Genomic DNA, 15,514 nt, shown 5'->3' on the forward strand with positions numbered 1-15,514 from the left:
TTGTGTTAACTACTTTATTATGTTCTGCCTCTAATACAAGAATCTTCCCAGCCTAGCAACTCTTCCTTGGGAACAATTAGATAAAGTTCCAAGGAATTCAGGGAGGGCTGATTCTGGCCCTTTTACAGTCATGCAGTGACTCTAGACTAGTCTTTCCTCCTTGCCAGGCTAGATGTTTCCTAACATCAATGTTCGTAAGGAAACTCTTGGTTTTTTTCACATCTAGCCATCACACACTTTTTATACGAACATATCTTTTCTTCATAATGTGAAAAACAAACATCTTCCTGTGGACTTTTTATCAGTATTTATTTGCTTCCCAAATAAATATATTTTAACATATATTAATGTTTTATTATTATTAAAGCTTAATAATAGTCGATAATGTTTACATATATTGACTCTGGAACATTATTCTCTGTTCAGATAATACTTGGATTTTTAACCGACAAGTAAATGACAAAGAGATTTATTTGTTGATTGTTTTACTAATGGAAAATTCCACTGATTCACTTGAACTGAGACAGGGCAACAAACCAAGTACATTTCAAATCACAATCTGAATTGTAATGTGCCATGTTACTGGTATCATCTTCTGGCATCACTTCTTTTAAGCTTCCTGTTTAGCAGCATTCCATACGAAAGCACTGATGCAATAAAATTCCATTTAAAACGCCGTATTCTGTTCTGCCTAATAAATTCAAGTCTGTGAACTATAATTTAAAGGCAAAAGGCTAACTGAGGAGAGCTGATTTTAAGCTTTAATTCAAACCATAGTTTAAACACTGTGAGAATTAAGTAAAAACGAACCCAAAGGTTTAATTACAATTCTAAAAATAAAACAAATATTAATACTTTTTATTATTAAATGGATGGTATTCAAAGGCCTTGTTTTCTTTTATATGTAGAATTTGTATTTTTAAGTATGAGAAAATATGATTGGAATGCTGTTCTGTAATAGTACTAGAATGTTTTGGGTAATCTCAGAAATACATTGCTTAAAATGGAGTATCATTTATATAATCTGATTTCCTGTTACCATAATCACATGTTTAAAGTATCATGGAAAACTGAGGTTCTAGTAGTAAATCAAGTCTAATCAATATACTGTATAAATGTAAATTCAATTAGAGAGTAACTGCAATCTCTCTAGATAGGAACTGAGCATATGATCTACCAGTTGAGAACTTTTGAAATTCTTTTTTGAGCCAAGATTACTACTTTAAATATTTGAACTTAAAAATTGGTACTTTGTTCTTTCAGACACCATTCATCATTACTTGTCTTGGGGAAAGTTTATATTCCAATGCTTGAATACTGTTTACTAAGTTCACCACTATAATACTAGTTATGTAGGGAAAAGTAACTAACAAAAACAATTAAGTTATAACGGAACAAATTGCTTTGTTCAACTTGTGGTTCATCATTTAAAGTTTGATAAATTTCTTTTCTCCAAATTTAAATTAAAAACTGAAAGTAAGATTGTTACCATAAGAGGCAATATCTTTCCATTTATGCTATAATCAAGCCTACTTCTTAATGTAAGCCACCAAACTTTGTTAAATGAGAATCACAAAAACGAGTATTACATGGCTGAAGAACACATTTCATATGGCTGAAGTTATGTTTTGACAACAACTTCTACGTCAACTTCCCTAATAGGTTCCCCCTAGATGTGCTTGATGACAATTCTTATCTAATATCTGAAGGGAACTGCTTTGGAGAATACTTGGGTCAACAGAAAATATAAAACTCATTTAAAAAAATCAATGAATTCTACCCATTAGAAAACATTATGTTGTGAATTAATATTTAAGGGAAATAATTTAATTAATATTTAAGGGCAAACTTTCAGCAGTCCCCATTCTGAACCATTCTGGCACAGCACTCTGGAAATTAAAATACAGTGTGTTGAATTGGGTGAGAAAAAAAAAACCACTGGAGAGAGTATTAGGGGAACACTGCCACCCCCTCCCAATTCATTTCAGGTTATTGAAATAGTGGATGAAGAAACAAATATATGTAACACATTATAGGCCACTGCTTTGTAAAGTAAACAACATATAAATCAATCCCTGTCATGAAGAAAAACAGCTACCATTCCCATTACTACTTGAAAGTATTAATCTTTCTTCTCAACATTTTTTTTTAAAGAGCCAGAAAACTGATCAGAAGAACTAAGGAAAAAAAATCCGTACAAATTTGATATTGGAACTACTGTGTTTCTCACAAAATAAGGCTGGGCCTTATTTTTTTTGAGCCCCGAAAAAACGGCTAGGATGTCTTTTGGGGGGTGAATTAACCCCCCCCCCGTGCACCAGCGCTGTCTCCAACAACAGCGTCTGAATCATTCCCTCTTTCCCCCCCTTCCCTGTAACAACAGGAAAAAAAAAGATTTTGAGGTACCTGGGAGCGCCGCGCGCTGCATTTTGGTTTAATCCTGAGCGGCTGGGTGGGTGTGAGAAGAGCTGAGTGAGCATCTCTGTTGCTGCTACCCTTGGTGCTCCAGTCTCAGGCTCTGCAAGTTTGCAAAAGTCCCGGTGCGCAGCCTGTTCCTGCATTCCAAGCGCCCAGGCTGAGCTGCAGCTGTCCCTCTCTCTCCAGCGCCATCTCCAATAACAGCGGCAGCAGCGGCAGGAACCGTGGAAGTTATGGAGGCGGCTCCCCCACCCGAGAAGTGGCTGAAACGCTTCCACGGTTCCTACTGCTGCTGCCACTGTTATTGGAGACGACGCTGGCGAGAGAGGGACAGCTGCAGCTCGGCCTGGGCACTTGGAATGCAGGAACAGGCTGCGCACTGGGACTTTTGCAAACTTGCAGAGCCCAAGGCTGGAGCACCAAGGATAGCAGCAGCAGAGACGCTCGCTTGGTTCTTCTCACACCCACCCAGCCACTTGGGATTAAACCAAAACACAGTGTGCGGCACTCTCAGGTACCTCAAAATGTTTTTTTCCCATGTTGTTATGGGAATGGGGGAAAAGTGGGACTGACTCAGACACTGTTGTTAGAGATGGCGCTGGCGAGAGAGGCACCAGCACCGGTGGGAACCGTGGAAGCTACGGAGGCATGAGAAGCAGCTGAAACGCTGCCAGACATCCATGCCAATGCCGCTCGCCTGCTGACCCAGGTAAGTGAGGGGTAAGGGAGCCCTCCGTGCTCTACCATGGTGTTAGGAGCTGCTGATGGTGAGGCGTAGCTGCCCACGGGGCATCCTAATGGCAAGTCCCCCCCGCCTTCCCCCCCAATTTCACATGTTTTAAACTAGGCCTAAATTTGGGGGGAGGGTCTTAATTTCATTTTATGCCTAGAAAACATGCTGGGTCTTCCTATTGGGGGGGATCGTATTGTTGGAGAAACACGGTAGAAAATGAAAGATACATTTGCAAAACATATTCAACTGAATATATAAGCCAAAGATTCATTTATATTATCAAAGATAAATCATGTCCATTAGTCAGAGCTTAGTATTTGGTATATTATCTTTTTAAAATACATCAAAATAATATTCTACAAGAATTAAGTGGCATCGTTGTTTTGAATCTAAATTCAGGGATATGGATTTAGAGACACAAATATTTTCTTTATCCAGAAGCACAGTCATAACACTGCTATCCTGTGTACGTTCACAAATGATTGAATGTAACCTACTCCATAATTAAGTAGGTTGGAACTACATAACAAATCCATTAATGGGATATTACTTTTGTGTTTATTAAAGTCCTATATATTTCAGCAGAATTAAAGCATATAAGATCTAAACTTATCCCCATCTCAGACACACCAAAACCAGCCAAACTTCCTACAACCTATCCCATCCCATTGGGCCCACCACCTCTGGTGATTACAGAGAATGAGGTGCAAGGTCTATTTCACAGACAAAAGCTAGGAAAAGCACCAGGCCTAGATAAGATAACTCCTTCTTGCTTAAAAGCTTGTTCTGACCAACTGGCCCTCGCATCTTCAATAAATCATTAGAGATGTGCTATGTTTCTTCTTGCTTCAAATGCTCTACTATCATCCCAGTGCCGAAGAAACCTTCCATCAAGGAACTGAATGACTTCAGACCAGTTGCTCTAACATCTGTAGTTATGAAAACCTTTGAAAGGCTAGTGCTGGCCCACCTGAAAACCATCACGGATCTGGTGTTAGACTCCTTCCAATTTGCCTACCGAGCAAATAGATCGACAGATGATGCTGTTAATATGACTCTGCGTTACAACCTACAACATCTTGAATCTCCAAAGTCCTATGCAAGGATCCTCTTTGTAAACTTTAGTTGAGCAGTCATCATTCCAGATATTCTTCTAACCAAACTAAATCAGCTAGTTGTACCTGAACACACTTGTAAGTGGATCATAAGCTTCCTAACAGACAGGAAGCAGCAGGTGAAACTAGGCGGAATCACATCCGATACCTGTACAATCAGCACAGGAGCCCCCCAGGGCTGTGTGCTCTCTCCACTTCTCTTCTCACTATATACCAATGACTGCATCTCAAAAGATCCCTTTATTAAAATACTGAAGTTTGCAGATGATACAACAGTGATTGGTCTCATTTGAGACAATGATGAATCTGCATACAGATGGGGGGTGGGGGTGAACAACTAGCCTTATGGTGCAACCAGAACAACCTTGAACTAAATACACTCAAAATTGTAGAAATGATGGTAGATTTTAGGAGAAACCCTCCTATACTACCACCTCTTACAATACTGGACAACACAGTATCAGCAGTACAGACCTTCAAGTTTCTAGGTTCTATCAAATCTCAAGACTGAAAATGGACATCTAACATGAACAGCAATGAAAATATTTTGTCTTTGCACTAAGTAAAATTTCTGAATTGATATTACTAAAAATATTAAGCATTTCTCAACCTATGAATATGTGTCCTACCTGAATTTTTCATGGGGCATAGGGCGCACTGCATGCCCCATGCATCGCCATATAAACAACAGCATTCAGTGTAAGTAGTCTGCTTCCCTACAAGAGGTTGACTGCAAACAAAATCTTCATTCAGATGTTGCCAGCAAAGATCCTGGTAGACATCACTTTCTTCAGTTTGCTCTGAAACAAAACGCAAAAAGTGTTTGTTTTATTGTAACATCCCCATCTGTAAAAATAAAAACGGAATTCAAAATGTGTGGAACTACACAGTAAAGATGTTTATTTTCTGCAAAACCAAATGAGATAATTGTTGAATACAATTTTTTTTAAATTAACATATAAGGCAGTTGGGATTATTACAACTATTTTATTGAATTAATACTTAGGGCTCTCTAGAACAATCTCTGATACTGGACAATTCTTTTTAAAGGACTATTCTTATTATTCTTATTATCATCATCATCAAAAATTGATTCATGTTGGAAAATGCAATCACTTTCTTACATTGCCCAATAGCATGGAGAAGATTTGCAATTTTAGGATTCTCCTACCGTTTTTCTCATACCGATTTTATTGAAAATCTCAAGATTTTCTCAGTTCTCAAACTACCCAAGTGATGATACCTTAGTCTAGTAACAAAATGTCTGAGGAAAACAGCCAAGCTCAGAGAACGTCAAACCTCTGACTTATTTATATCTTCAGTGGTATGTATTTAGTTTTATGTGTGGAACAACCATACTCTGGGTCAGGAGTTTGAATGTATTGTTCTGGACAGGTCAGGGTTCAGATCAGGTCAGGGTTCAGCCAAACTGGAATCAGGAACATTTTGGTTGTTATAGAGTGTAGTCTAGGCTGATATTTCTCAACTCAGCAAGTTTAAAATGTGTGGACTTCAACTCCCAGAATTCTCCAGCCAACATTCTAGAACAGAAGTCCAAATAACTTAAATTTGCTGAGTTTGAGAAACACCAGTCCAAATAAATTCTGGAGGGGTCTGGTGGCATAAACAGGACATTTGTCTTCTGTATAGCTTGGGTGTCAGACCACATCCTAATTTTATCAGCACATTCTTTTGCCCAAAAGGCCTTTTCCCCACCTCTTCCCTATATTTTTTCCAGTGTTTTATTTCTCTCTCTCTTTCCTTAGCCACCACCACTCTTAAATGTTGGAGACACAACCCAAGCAGCCATACTTGCTCATGTTTCCTTTCCTTTTATTTAGCCACTACTACACACTGCTGCTGTTGTGTTTGCTGTTTCTTCTCTTTACCCCACTCCAGAACACTTTATGCCTGGAACTCACATATTCTGTATCTGGGCTTGGCTGTAATACAGGTGTTCCAGAGTAGTGCCTGCATAGAATACACATTTTGGTTGGCCACAAACCATATGAACTTGGCTGTTCTATATATAAAATGTTTTCTGTTGCAATGAATATTTTGCACATCCAAAGTAATTATCTCTGCAGGTAATTAGTTTCCCTATGCAGATTACTGCAACTGTGGATTCCACTAAATAAAATGAAATACCCAGCAAAAGGGCTTAGAAATTATGAATCAAAATATTTTAGAAAGAAGCTCATTGAATACTTTAATAATAAGACTACAACATTCTTTTTGATTGCATATATTTTGGCCTTCAACCCAAACACAGCAATACATAAAATAATGCACACCACTAGATTCTGCTGGTCTGATGCACTGCTTTCCTGTAGAATCCAGAACCATTGGGTGTGTGCAGAAACAACTGTAAGAGCCTTCAGTATTGATGCACTGGCCATCAATACAGCTGTTGATGTCCTGACATTCATCTGTATCTGTTCAAATGCAAATGAAAAGTACTTCAAAGGAAATCACTTCCTGAAAAATAGCTTGCACAGAACATTTGCAGTGATCAATTTCTGGACTGCATTTTTCATTAGCAAATCTTTAAAATCAAGATAATCATACTGAACATATTTGCAAGGAAGAGAACTGTTAAACAGGCATTTCTTCCTGAAGCACCCAAATAAAATGCTGTTCTTGTGGATTTATTTCCTTCTACACTCCTGATTTATCAGCATAGCACGTATATTTTCAATAAATTATATGCATGTTCCTCTCTGGAATAACGAGACTATTAGTACTACTAGACAAAAATTGATCTTCATGAACATTCAGACAAAAACTGACTGTTATCCAGACAGTTAATTTTATAGAAAAGAAACAACAATATCAATTCAAGAAATTAGATGGCTTTATATCAGAAAAGAAAAGTTATATGGGCCCAAGATAATTAAACCTTTCACTGTGGTTTCCTTTCATTCTGTTATTCTATACAGAATGGTTTTTCTCTTTAGATTGCAAAACCATGCAAGACCATGAATAATTTTCAGTTAAATGGCAAAAAGTGATTAAGTAGGCAATTCAATGGATTAATGGGAATAAATTTATGATAACCACAAATATGAATTGCTATTCCATATTTAGGGATGAAATAGTATGCAAAAAATACTCATCTCCTCAAATGAATTTTTTAATAAACAGAATGTGACTCTCACTGAAAAAGAATCCATGAGTATATTTTTATGCATTATGCATAAAAAATAGGAGCCTAAGTGTACAAAAGTCAAATTGGGTAGAAATGTAAAACCTGTAACTATAAAACCTGTTAGAAAATTCAGTCAGTTTTTCCCAAATTATCTTATTACTTCTTCCAGTTTCAGCTTTCTGACAAACTTTATCTTAATTAAAAATGTAAGAACTATTCTACTAGTTCACATCAAAATCTCACTCATCCTACCATTTTTCACAGTAACTTTCTAGAGGATTTCTGGGAAGACTACAAACTTAAATGAGGACACTGGGCAATTTCACATTTTATTTCCCAGCTGCTATTATTCAGAGGTTTCTTCCTGTAATGGCACTATAAAACTTATCTACTCTCCTTTTGTTATGCAATTTAGAAATTATTCCCCAAGTTAATTATAGGTTGTGTAATAAGATCTCAATAAAACTTTTACCACAGCAAGATGAAATGGAATATAATTGGGGCCATTGCTGTATACCCCATTGTACAAATAATCATGTACTTTATTTCTTTGTAATGTTACCTCCATTTATCCCTTCTTCTGGTTGTCTTAGAGACAAAAGAACTTAGCAAAATTTCTGCAGCCACAACATTCTTTCTGGCCATTGCAATCAAACAAACATTGTTCTATATTTCTCCAAATAATAGTCAAAGAATTTTGAAGGAAGATATGAGCAATAAAAGCAATCAAGTTCTATATATCAGCTACATATATAAATATTCAAAAATTAGATCTTGATCTTGTTGTCTTTCCCCAGTGAGAGGAATAAGACGCTAACCTGAACACTTACCAAAGCACTGAAGTTTTATAGGATCATAATACGTGCCCTGTTTGCAGTAACATTCATATCCTGGCTGTGTGTTTAAACAGAAGCCATTTTTACATATTTCTTGGCCGAAGAGCTGGCATTCATCAGCATCTGAAAAAGAAACACAGACATTCTAAAACATATACAGTAGGTGAAGTATTAATTTTTAGATCAAATTGTTCGGACAGATATGGTTTTTCTCCCTATATAACAACAATAAATGAAAGACCAGAGTTGTACATTAGCCCCTATGATGGACCAAAACAAGTATATGTCTCTAAAAAGTTATTCTAGGAGACTTACATTTTCTTCAGGTCAATTTATTTATTTATTTCAATTTTTAAATTCCTATTCTGCCCATTTACTTATCTGGCTCAGGGTAGTTTACAACAAGATAATAAAACAATATAAACACATGAGTAAAAGCAGATTAAAAACAGAGTTGAAAACAAGTTAAAATCACAAGTTTAATGTAAAAAGTAACAAACTGGGAAGTATTTTTGTTTATTTTTTTTAAAGTATTATTTTCACAAGGAATCAATTGCAGAACTTTGTCATGGGAAGTTGCATGGCATGATTAAATTGTTAAACAACCAAGAGCCTGTCTTTTGAGACCAACAGCCTCATCTGGAATGTTGGCAACTTATTCTTGCTGTTTATTTAATATAGAAATAATATAAGCCAAACAATTTATTCATTTGAGCATGTTCTTTTTTTATATTGACAATTTTACTACATCTAGCAATCCTGTTATTATGTGAGGACTGCCTTAAGCAGCAATTTTGCTAATGCCAACTAACATTAATATTTGAAGGACAATTCAGTAAGGTGCTTCACCTTTTACCTTCAGCTCCAAAATTACTTTTATGTACTCTAATAAGATTATCAACATATCCCAATTTGCGTTCATGACTTGGTTCTGTATTGCATCTGATATAAAATCTGCTGAGAATTAATTATTTTTTTGTGGGCCTGTTTTTGAAATTCCAGCAGTGGTGTTTTCCTCTGCACAGCTATGACAATAATTATCACTGAATAGAATTCTAAATTATATCTATTCTGTTATTTGGGAGGTTTTGATGTAAGTGATAGCCAGAAATTTTTACATGCTTGTGAAAAGTATTTGTAAAGTTTTCCATATACCATATCAAAACAATCAGGAAAAAGGAATATTAATGTTTTTTTATAAACTAGTTTATATATATAACATTTTAGTTTTTTAAATGACTGAATGCATATTTTATGTTACACTTAAATTTTAAAAATGTCTCAATTTTTATCCTATTTGTTGTTATTTCTTAAACATCAATTTGCTATTTACACAAGACAAAATAAAATTTGGTGAAATCACTCAGGTATATAAGATAGTTGTTTTGAACAGGATGATGTCTACTCATATCATGGTAACAGTAGCGTACTAAGAAAACAATACTTTCTATTTGCTGGATACTCTAAAGATAAAATACTAGCATACTTCTCCAGAACGAAAGAATTGGCTATCTTAATATTTTTAAAGCATTTTTCCTGAAATTGAGCAGTACAGTAAAAAAAGAAAATCTGGATGAAAACTAGACACTCACATAATAAAGCAAAGTTTTTAAAAGATCAGATATCTGAAAAATGGCATGTCTAGGATTGCTGAAAGAGAATTATATGTTTGTAAAGGGAAATGAGCAGTTCTAAAGAAGAAAACCAATTATATTCCTATAAATAAGGAATTTTGAGGGAAAACAAAAGCAAAACCAGCAATGATATTCCTTAGTTGACCTGGTTAAATAGTCCAACAAATACAACTGTACATTTTGGAACACTGGCTCACATATATCATAGGGATTTTAAAATATTTTCAGCAGTACCAAACCAACACATCATTTATCATCGAACTGCATTGACACTTTGGGGGATGAAAGCCTTGGTCAGTTTAAAAAAAATAAGTTAAAAATTAATTCAAATAAGGAGCCATTGAAGGAAACAATGATAATTAGAAACAAATATTAAAACCATGGCACATTAATTCAAGTCTGTATTCAAGTCAATATCAAGGCTGACCTTTGTAATTATGTGCAATGTCTCCATAACGTGCTTCTTCAGATGGTATGAATCCTTTCCCTTCAGGACACAGTTCAATAAACTCAGCTAGCCGGAAGATAAAATCAAGAATCCATTTAGAATTACATTTGTGCGTTACAGTCTGAAATCAATAGCAAAATTTCTATAACAGGAATGTGTTAATGGATTTTTAAATACCACATCTCAAATTTCAAGTTTTTAATGGTACATATATATATATATATATATATATATATATATATATATATATATATATATATATATATATATATATATATATATATATATGGATACTTGAAATAATGAGAATTCAGCTCTTTTCCTTTTAGTATCCATGGCTTGCAAGATTTAAGTGCATAGTTTGCCATTGGTGAATACAACTTAAAATTCCATGACAATGAAAGATTTTCAAGATGCAAATTTGGAATCTTTATATTAATTTGTATAATACATGTGTAACTTTATTTTGGCTTATTATTGGAATTGTAATTAATCTAAATTTAAGTTTGGTTGCAGGGCTCAGCTTCTTTTCTTTAGCGGTTTTCTGTTACCCAAACTAATTTATAACCATTTATTGATTGATTTATATAGTTGCCCATCTCATTTGCATGTGACTCTGGGCAGAGTACACAATTAAAACAAATACTAAACAATGTATCCATTAAAAGATTTAGAAACAAATTAAAAACTATAATAACAAAAGGATAGGGAAGAATGCAATCAAACATGCTAGCCATTTAAGGGGTTCCACTTCCATGAGATTCCACAGGCCCTATGGCAAAATCAATTTTTGAGGGTCTTCTGAAAGGCCAACGGGGTTGGGTCCAACTTCATCTTGGAGGAAATGATAGTACAAAGGGCTGGTGCCATGGCAGAAAAGACTCTTGGCTCTTCCCGCCAAATAAAGCTCCTTGGCTGATGGTTTGAAAGGATCTGATGGGACAGGTGGATCTAACTAGGGTGAGGTGAATCCTCAAATAAGGTAGCCCCATGCTATGATTGTAGGGCTTTAAAGGTCTTCACCAGCACCTTAAATCAGACCTGGAAGCAAATTGATAACCAATGTGCTGTTGTTGGAACACACATAATTGTCAGTACTGTTGCATTTTTCACCAGCTGAAGCTCCAGATACTCTTTAAAGGCAGCCCCATGTTATAATAGTCCATTTGGGGAGTAGCTACAGCGTGACTAATTGAGAGCAGGGCCTCCTAATCCAGGAAAAGGTGCAACTGGCATACAACACAAGCTGCACAATTCAAAGGGAATGCAAAGGCTGAGATAATCTTTCTTTTAGAAAGGAAAGATGAGCTGAACTCTGCCAGTTTTTCAGTATGTGATGGACTTCAGTTGGTAAGGGAGGGGGGAAGTAATACAAATTAAGCCTGAAAAATATTTTTTGGCCCTTGTAAGCAAGTTTCCCAGCCAAATATTCACAAAATATAAGTAATCTGTAAAGCAAGTTTGTTGCAACAATTCTATGGATTTGGAGTTGAAAAACTGGCAATATTTTTAATATACTTTTTGAAAATTACTTGCAGTCAATCACATTCATTCCTGCATGCCAAAAAAATTACACACAGGAATAAATCAGAAACCTTTATCTTATTATTTCTTGCAAAACACAATTCGATTTTTAAAGGAAATACAGTAAGTAGCCTTTCAATAAAATAATAAATAACACAGAATTATGAAAAGAACTAAGGACTTGCAATTTGTTTCTGGCACTTGTGTTCTCGGCCTGAGGTTTTATACTTTTAACTAATATTAGGCAAACAGAACTACTATCTTAGGTAGCACAAGGAAAATTTACATCATACAGTCTTTACAGCCATATGAGAGAGAGAAAGATCTATTCTACAAAACTTCTAGCACTATTTAAAATATTAACAGCTTTTTAAATTCTGAGATCTAAGTTTTCCTTTAGCACAAAAATGCAATAGAAAAAATTACTTTCTTTTAGTTTTATATAACTGAATGATTCCAATGTATCTTTCATGCAAGTAAAGCTTTCAGTTGACAGAAAAGCTCAAATATTCCAGCTTGCTATTCATGGCTTTCTTCCCCCCATTAATATTATCCTCAATGATCAAGGTTGTTTAGGAAAGTGTGACTGTTAAGAGCAAGAAATTTTTAGTTATGCAACACCTGAGCCTCCTTGTAAGGTTATGCATAATAATTGCTACTGAATGGAAAAGGATAGCTCACCACTTCCAAGCACGGGACACGGGAATATTTCACAGTTGTCACCCCAGCCAGCACCCAAAGTACAACAGCATTCTTGCTTTGTAACATTGGATGTTAATACGTTATCACAAAAATTCGCATCGTTTAGATTGTAGTAACATTCCTTTTTTTCAACTGTTTCTGTGATTCTGTCTGGAAACTCTATGAAAACAAACAGTAAAAGATAAATTCAATATATATGCAGAAAAGTCATCTACTCAAAAATAAATACAGTGCTTAAACAAAAACCATCTAAAGCAATTCACAATACCTATAACTGGATACTAAGTTGGTGATGTAGACTCTGTGGGTCAATGTAAATATAATATCAGGCTCTTTATTGGTAATGTTTCAGAGATCAGAATCAGACTATGAAATTACAACCTCAACCACCAATCTTTCCCCTATTCAGGAATCCTTTTAAAATAAGATTTGCTCATTTATTTTATCTCCTGACTTAAAGCCTTGAAAAAGGTAGCTGTAACTGAGACTGGTTCCTTAGTACAGAGGAAAGTCTGTGGAGATTCTCAGTCATCCAGGACGTAGTTGTCTCAAAGATGCTTTTTCAAAAGGCAACTGGATTGGGGTTTTTTTCCCTTGAGGAAGAAGAAGACGACATTTGGCTTCTCATCTAAGAAGCTTCATAGGTTCTAAGCTGATAGTTTGAACCAATGAAGCTTCTTGGATGAGAAGTGAGGAAGGGAAAAACAGTTGCTTTTTGAAAAAGCACCTCTTTAATATAGACAGAGGAAGTCACCTTGAAAGAAAGGTTGGGAAAGAGTAGGAGGATGATAAAGTTGCTCAGTGGAAATGTAATAGCAGAAACCTAGAAAATTGTACGACACTTCTCATAAAAGAACAGTACCAGGTTCCCAGACCAGAAAGCTAGTTCTTAGGTTTTTCCTTCTATTCTGACACAGAGTCTGAGCCAGCAGCAGCTGTGTGCATCCTGCCTCTTCAATGTGCTCTCATACGGCTTCTGTTTGGCTCCAGTAATTCCCCCAAGATCTGGACATCAATTTCATAAATATCCCTGAACATGAGCTTGTAAAACTTAATTTCAGCTTCATGCCAATGTGCTTACGTCAACCCAGTTGACAGAGAATCAAATTTAATAGCACATTAAGACTGCTGAACCAAGGCAAGAGATTATTCTTAAATTCAGACAGAACAGGACAGATCCAGAATTATTGGGCTCGCCCTACCAACTGACACTGTTATGTCCCTGGAACTTAAAGAAGTTCCCACCCAGGTCCGTTCGTGATACGGGGGCGGTTGCCCTCTCTCCCATTGGTTGGTTCTCCCCAGCAGCCAGCTATAAAAGCAGGCTGCGGGGTCCAACCAGTTGCTGATCGCTGCGAGCCAGTTCCAGGCTTGGCAAGCACGGTCAGTCCTTTATTATTCTAATAAAGTATTTGTTGCATCCATGCCCTGGTTCAGCCTCTCATTTCCCGAACTTAACAGACACTTTCCCCCACAGTCCTGCTAATCTTAGATGGGCTAAACGTTGTTTAGTAAAGTTTTTGATCTGCAGATAACCAGATGTGAGCCTCTTTGGTGGAGGTTCAACTCTAGAGAGAGCTGCGTTTGTTGATGCTGTAGCCTGTTGTATATCAATATCCTTGCCTGAGCTGTTAAGTCCTGTTATTGGTTTAGCAGTTGAGTCCCAAAGGCTGATTGTTTGGGGGAACTTTCATTTGCACCCAGGTGATGTAGAACTGGGACCATGAGGGAGTTTGTGGCAACCATCAACCTGACCCAGGTGATTTAGGGCTGACACAATTAAAGGTTGCATATTAGATCCGGTTTTTGTCTCGGAATAGTTAAATTATTGAATTCAATTCCAATTTCATTTTAAATTGCTTTTATCAAATTTTAGTAATAATTTGTTTCTGGAACTTTGCACTTTGATATGGCCCAAGGGTTACAAAATTAAAAAAGAAAGAAAGTTGTGACGTGATTTGGTAAGGGTGGTAGAATAACTATTCGTTCCTTTCCACAGTAATCATTTGTTTGCTGGTGCTGCTGGACCCTGCAGGGACCCAGGGCCTATTTAGATCGGTCCACTTTAATGATTTAATGAGCCCTGATGGGCTCCATCCATGGATTTTATTTCATTTTTGGGATCTGAGTGCTGGAAGGGAGGTATGACAAGGCCTTATTTAGATTTGTTCCTAAACAGTTTCCCATTGTGTGCCTATCTTGCAATGTTCCTTGGTTTTCCAAGCAGCGCCAAGAGATGCAATGCCAGAAGAGATGCATAGAGTACCACCTGTTAAAAAGGAATAGCTCTAAAAAGTTCTTTGAGCTGCCCAAAACATTTAGATGATCATCATATATAAAATAATCATTCAAGTTAGGTAGTTCCATTTCATGTACTGGCTATAATACATTTAGATATGTATGTATCTAAATGGATGTATGTATGTAAGAACTTATGTTTCTACTATAAAAAACAAACAAATAAAGCATTATGAAGTTTTTAAAATTCAGCACACTTGAATTCTCATCTTGCTTTTACACTTTGCAAGATCAATAAATGTGCTGCAGAGAAACTAGTCCAGTCTGAGCTCTCTCTCTTTCTATCAGGCATGTATAGTTTTTAAAAATGTCTGAATTTCATAAAATATGTGGCTTTGTGGCATTGTCCACTGTCTAAGAAGAACCAAATGAAGAATGTTACATTGGTGTACCCAAGGCAAGAGAAGGATCTGTACATCATCCCCAAAGCATACATTTTCACTGAACAAAAAGCCACTCAAAAGACCAGGAGAAGCAAGGAGGAGGAGCCGGAGGAGGAGGAGGAGGAGGAAGACGAGGAAGTATAACATAACTTTTTCAGGTGAAATCTATCTCAATCACACAAAACAATCACCTCATACATCATGAATATCGAGAAGATTTTAAAAAAGATGCACAGCTAGATCAAAATATTAGCCAATGGGAGAAATTAAAGAAG

The 15,514-nt window shown here is 36.2% G+C and overlaps 1 protein-coding gene across 2 annotated transcripts in view; it reads right to left on the minus strand.

Annotated features, from left to right (window-relative positions):
* LTBP1 (latent transforming growth factor beta binding protein 1) overlaps window positions 1-15,514 on the minus strand; it is a 224,820-nt gene that overhangs the window by 16,340 nt on the left and 192,966 nt on the right. For both annotated transcript variants that reach the window (XM_026695526.2, XM_026695525.2), the window contains 5 exons: window positions 12,538-12,717; window positions 10,312-10,398; window positions 8,245-8,373; window positions 6,561-6,701; window positions 4,896-5,066 (listed from right to left, as the gene is read on the minus strand). In XM_026695526.2, the coding sequence (XP_026551311.2) occupies window positions 4,896-5,066; window positions 6,561-6,701; window positions 8,245-8,373; window positions 10,312-10,398; window positions 12,538-12,717 (708 nt within the window). The remainder of the gene's footprint in view (window positions 1-4,895; window positions 5,067-6,560; window positions 6,702-8,244; window positions 8,374-10,311; window positions 10,399-12,537; window positions 12,718-15,514) is intronic.

This window comes from Pseudonaja textilis, chromosome 1 (genome assembly GCF_049901715.1).
Source record: "Pseudonaja textilis isolate UNSWEBS1 chromosome 1, rPseTex1.2, whole genome shotgun sequence".
NCBI classification, from domain to species: Eukaryota; Metazoa; Chordata; class Lepidosauria; order Squamata; family Elapidae; genus Pseudonaja; species Pseudonaja textilis.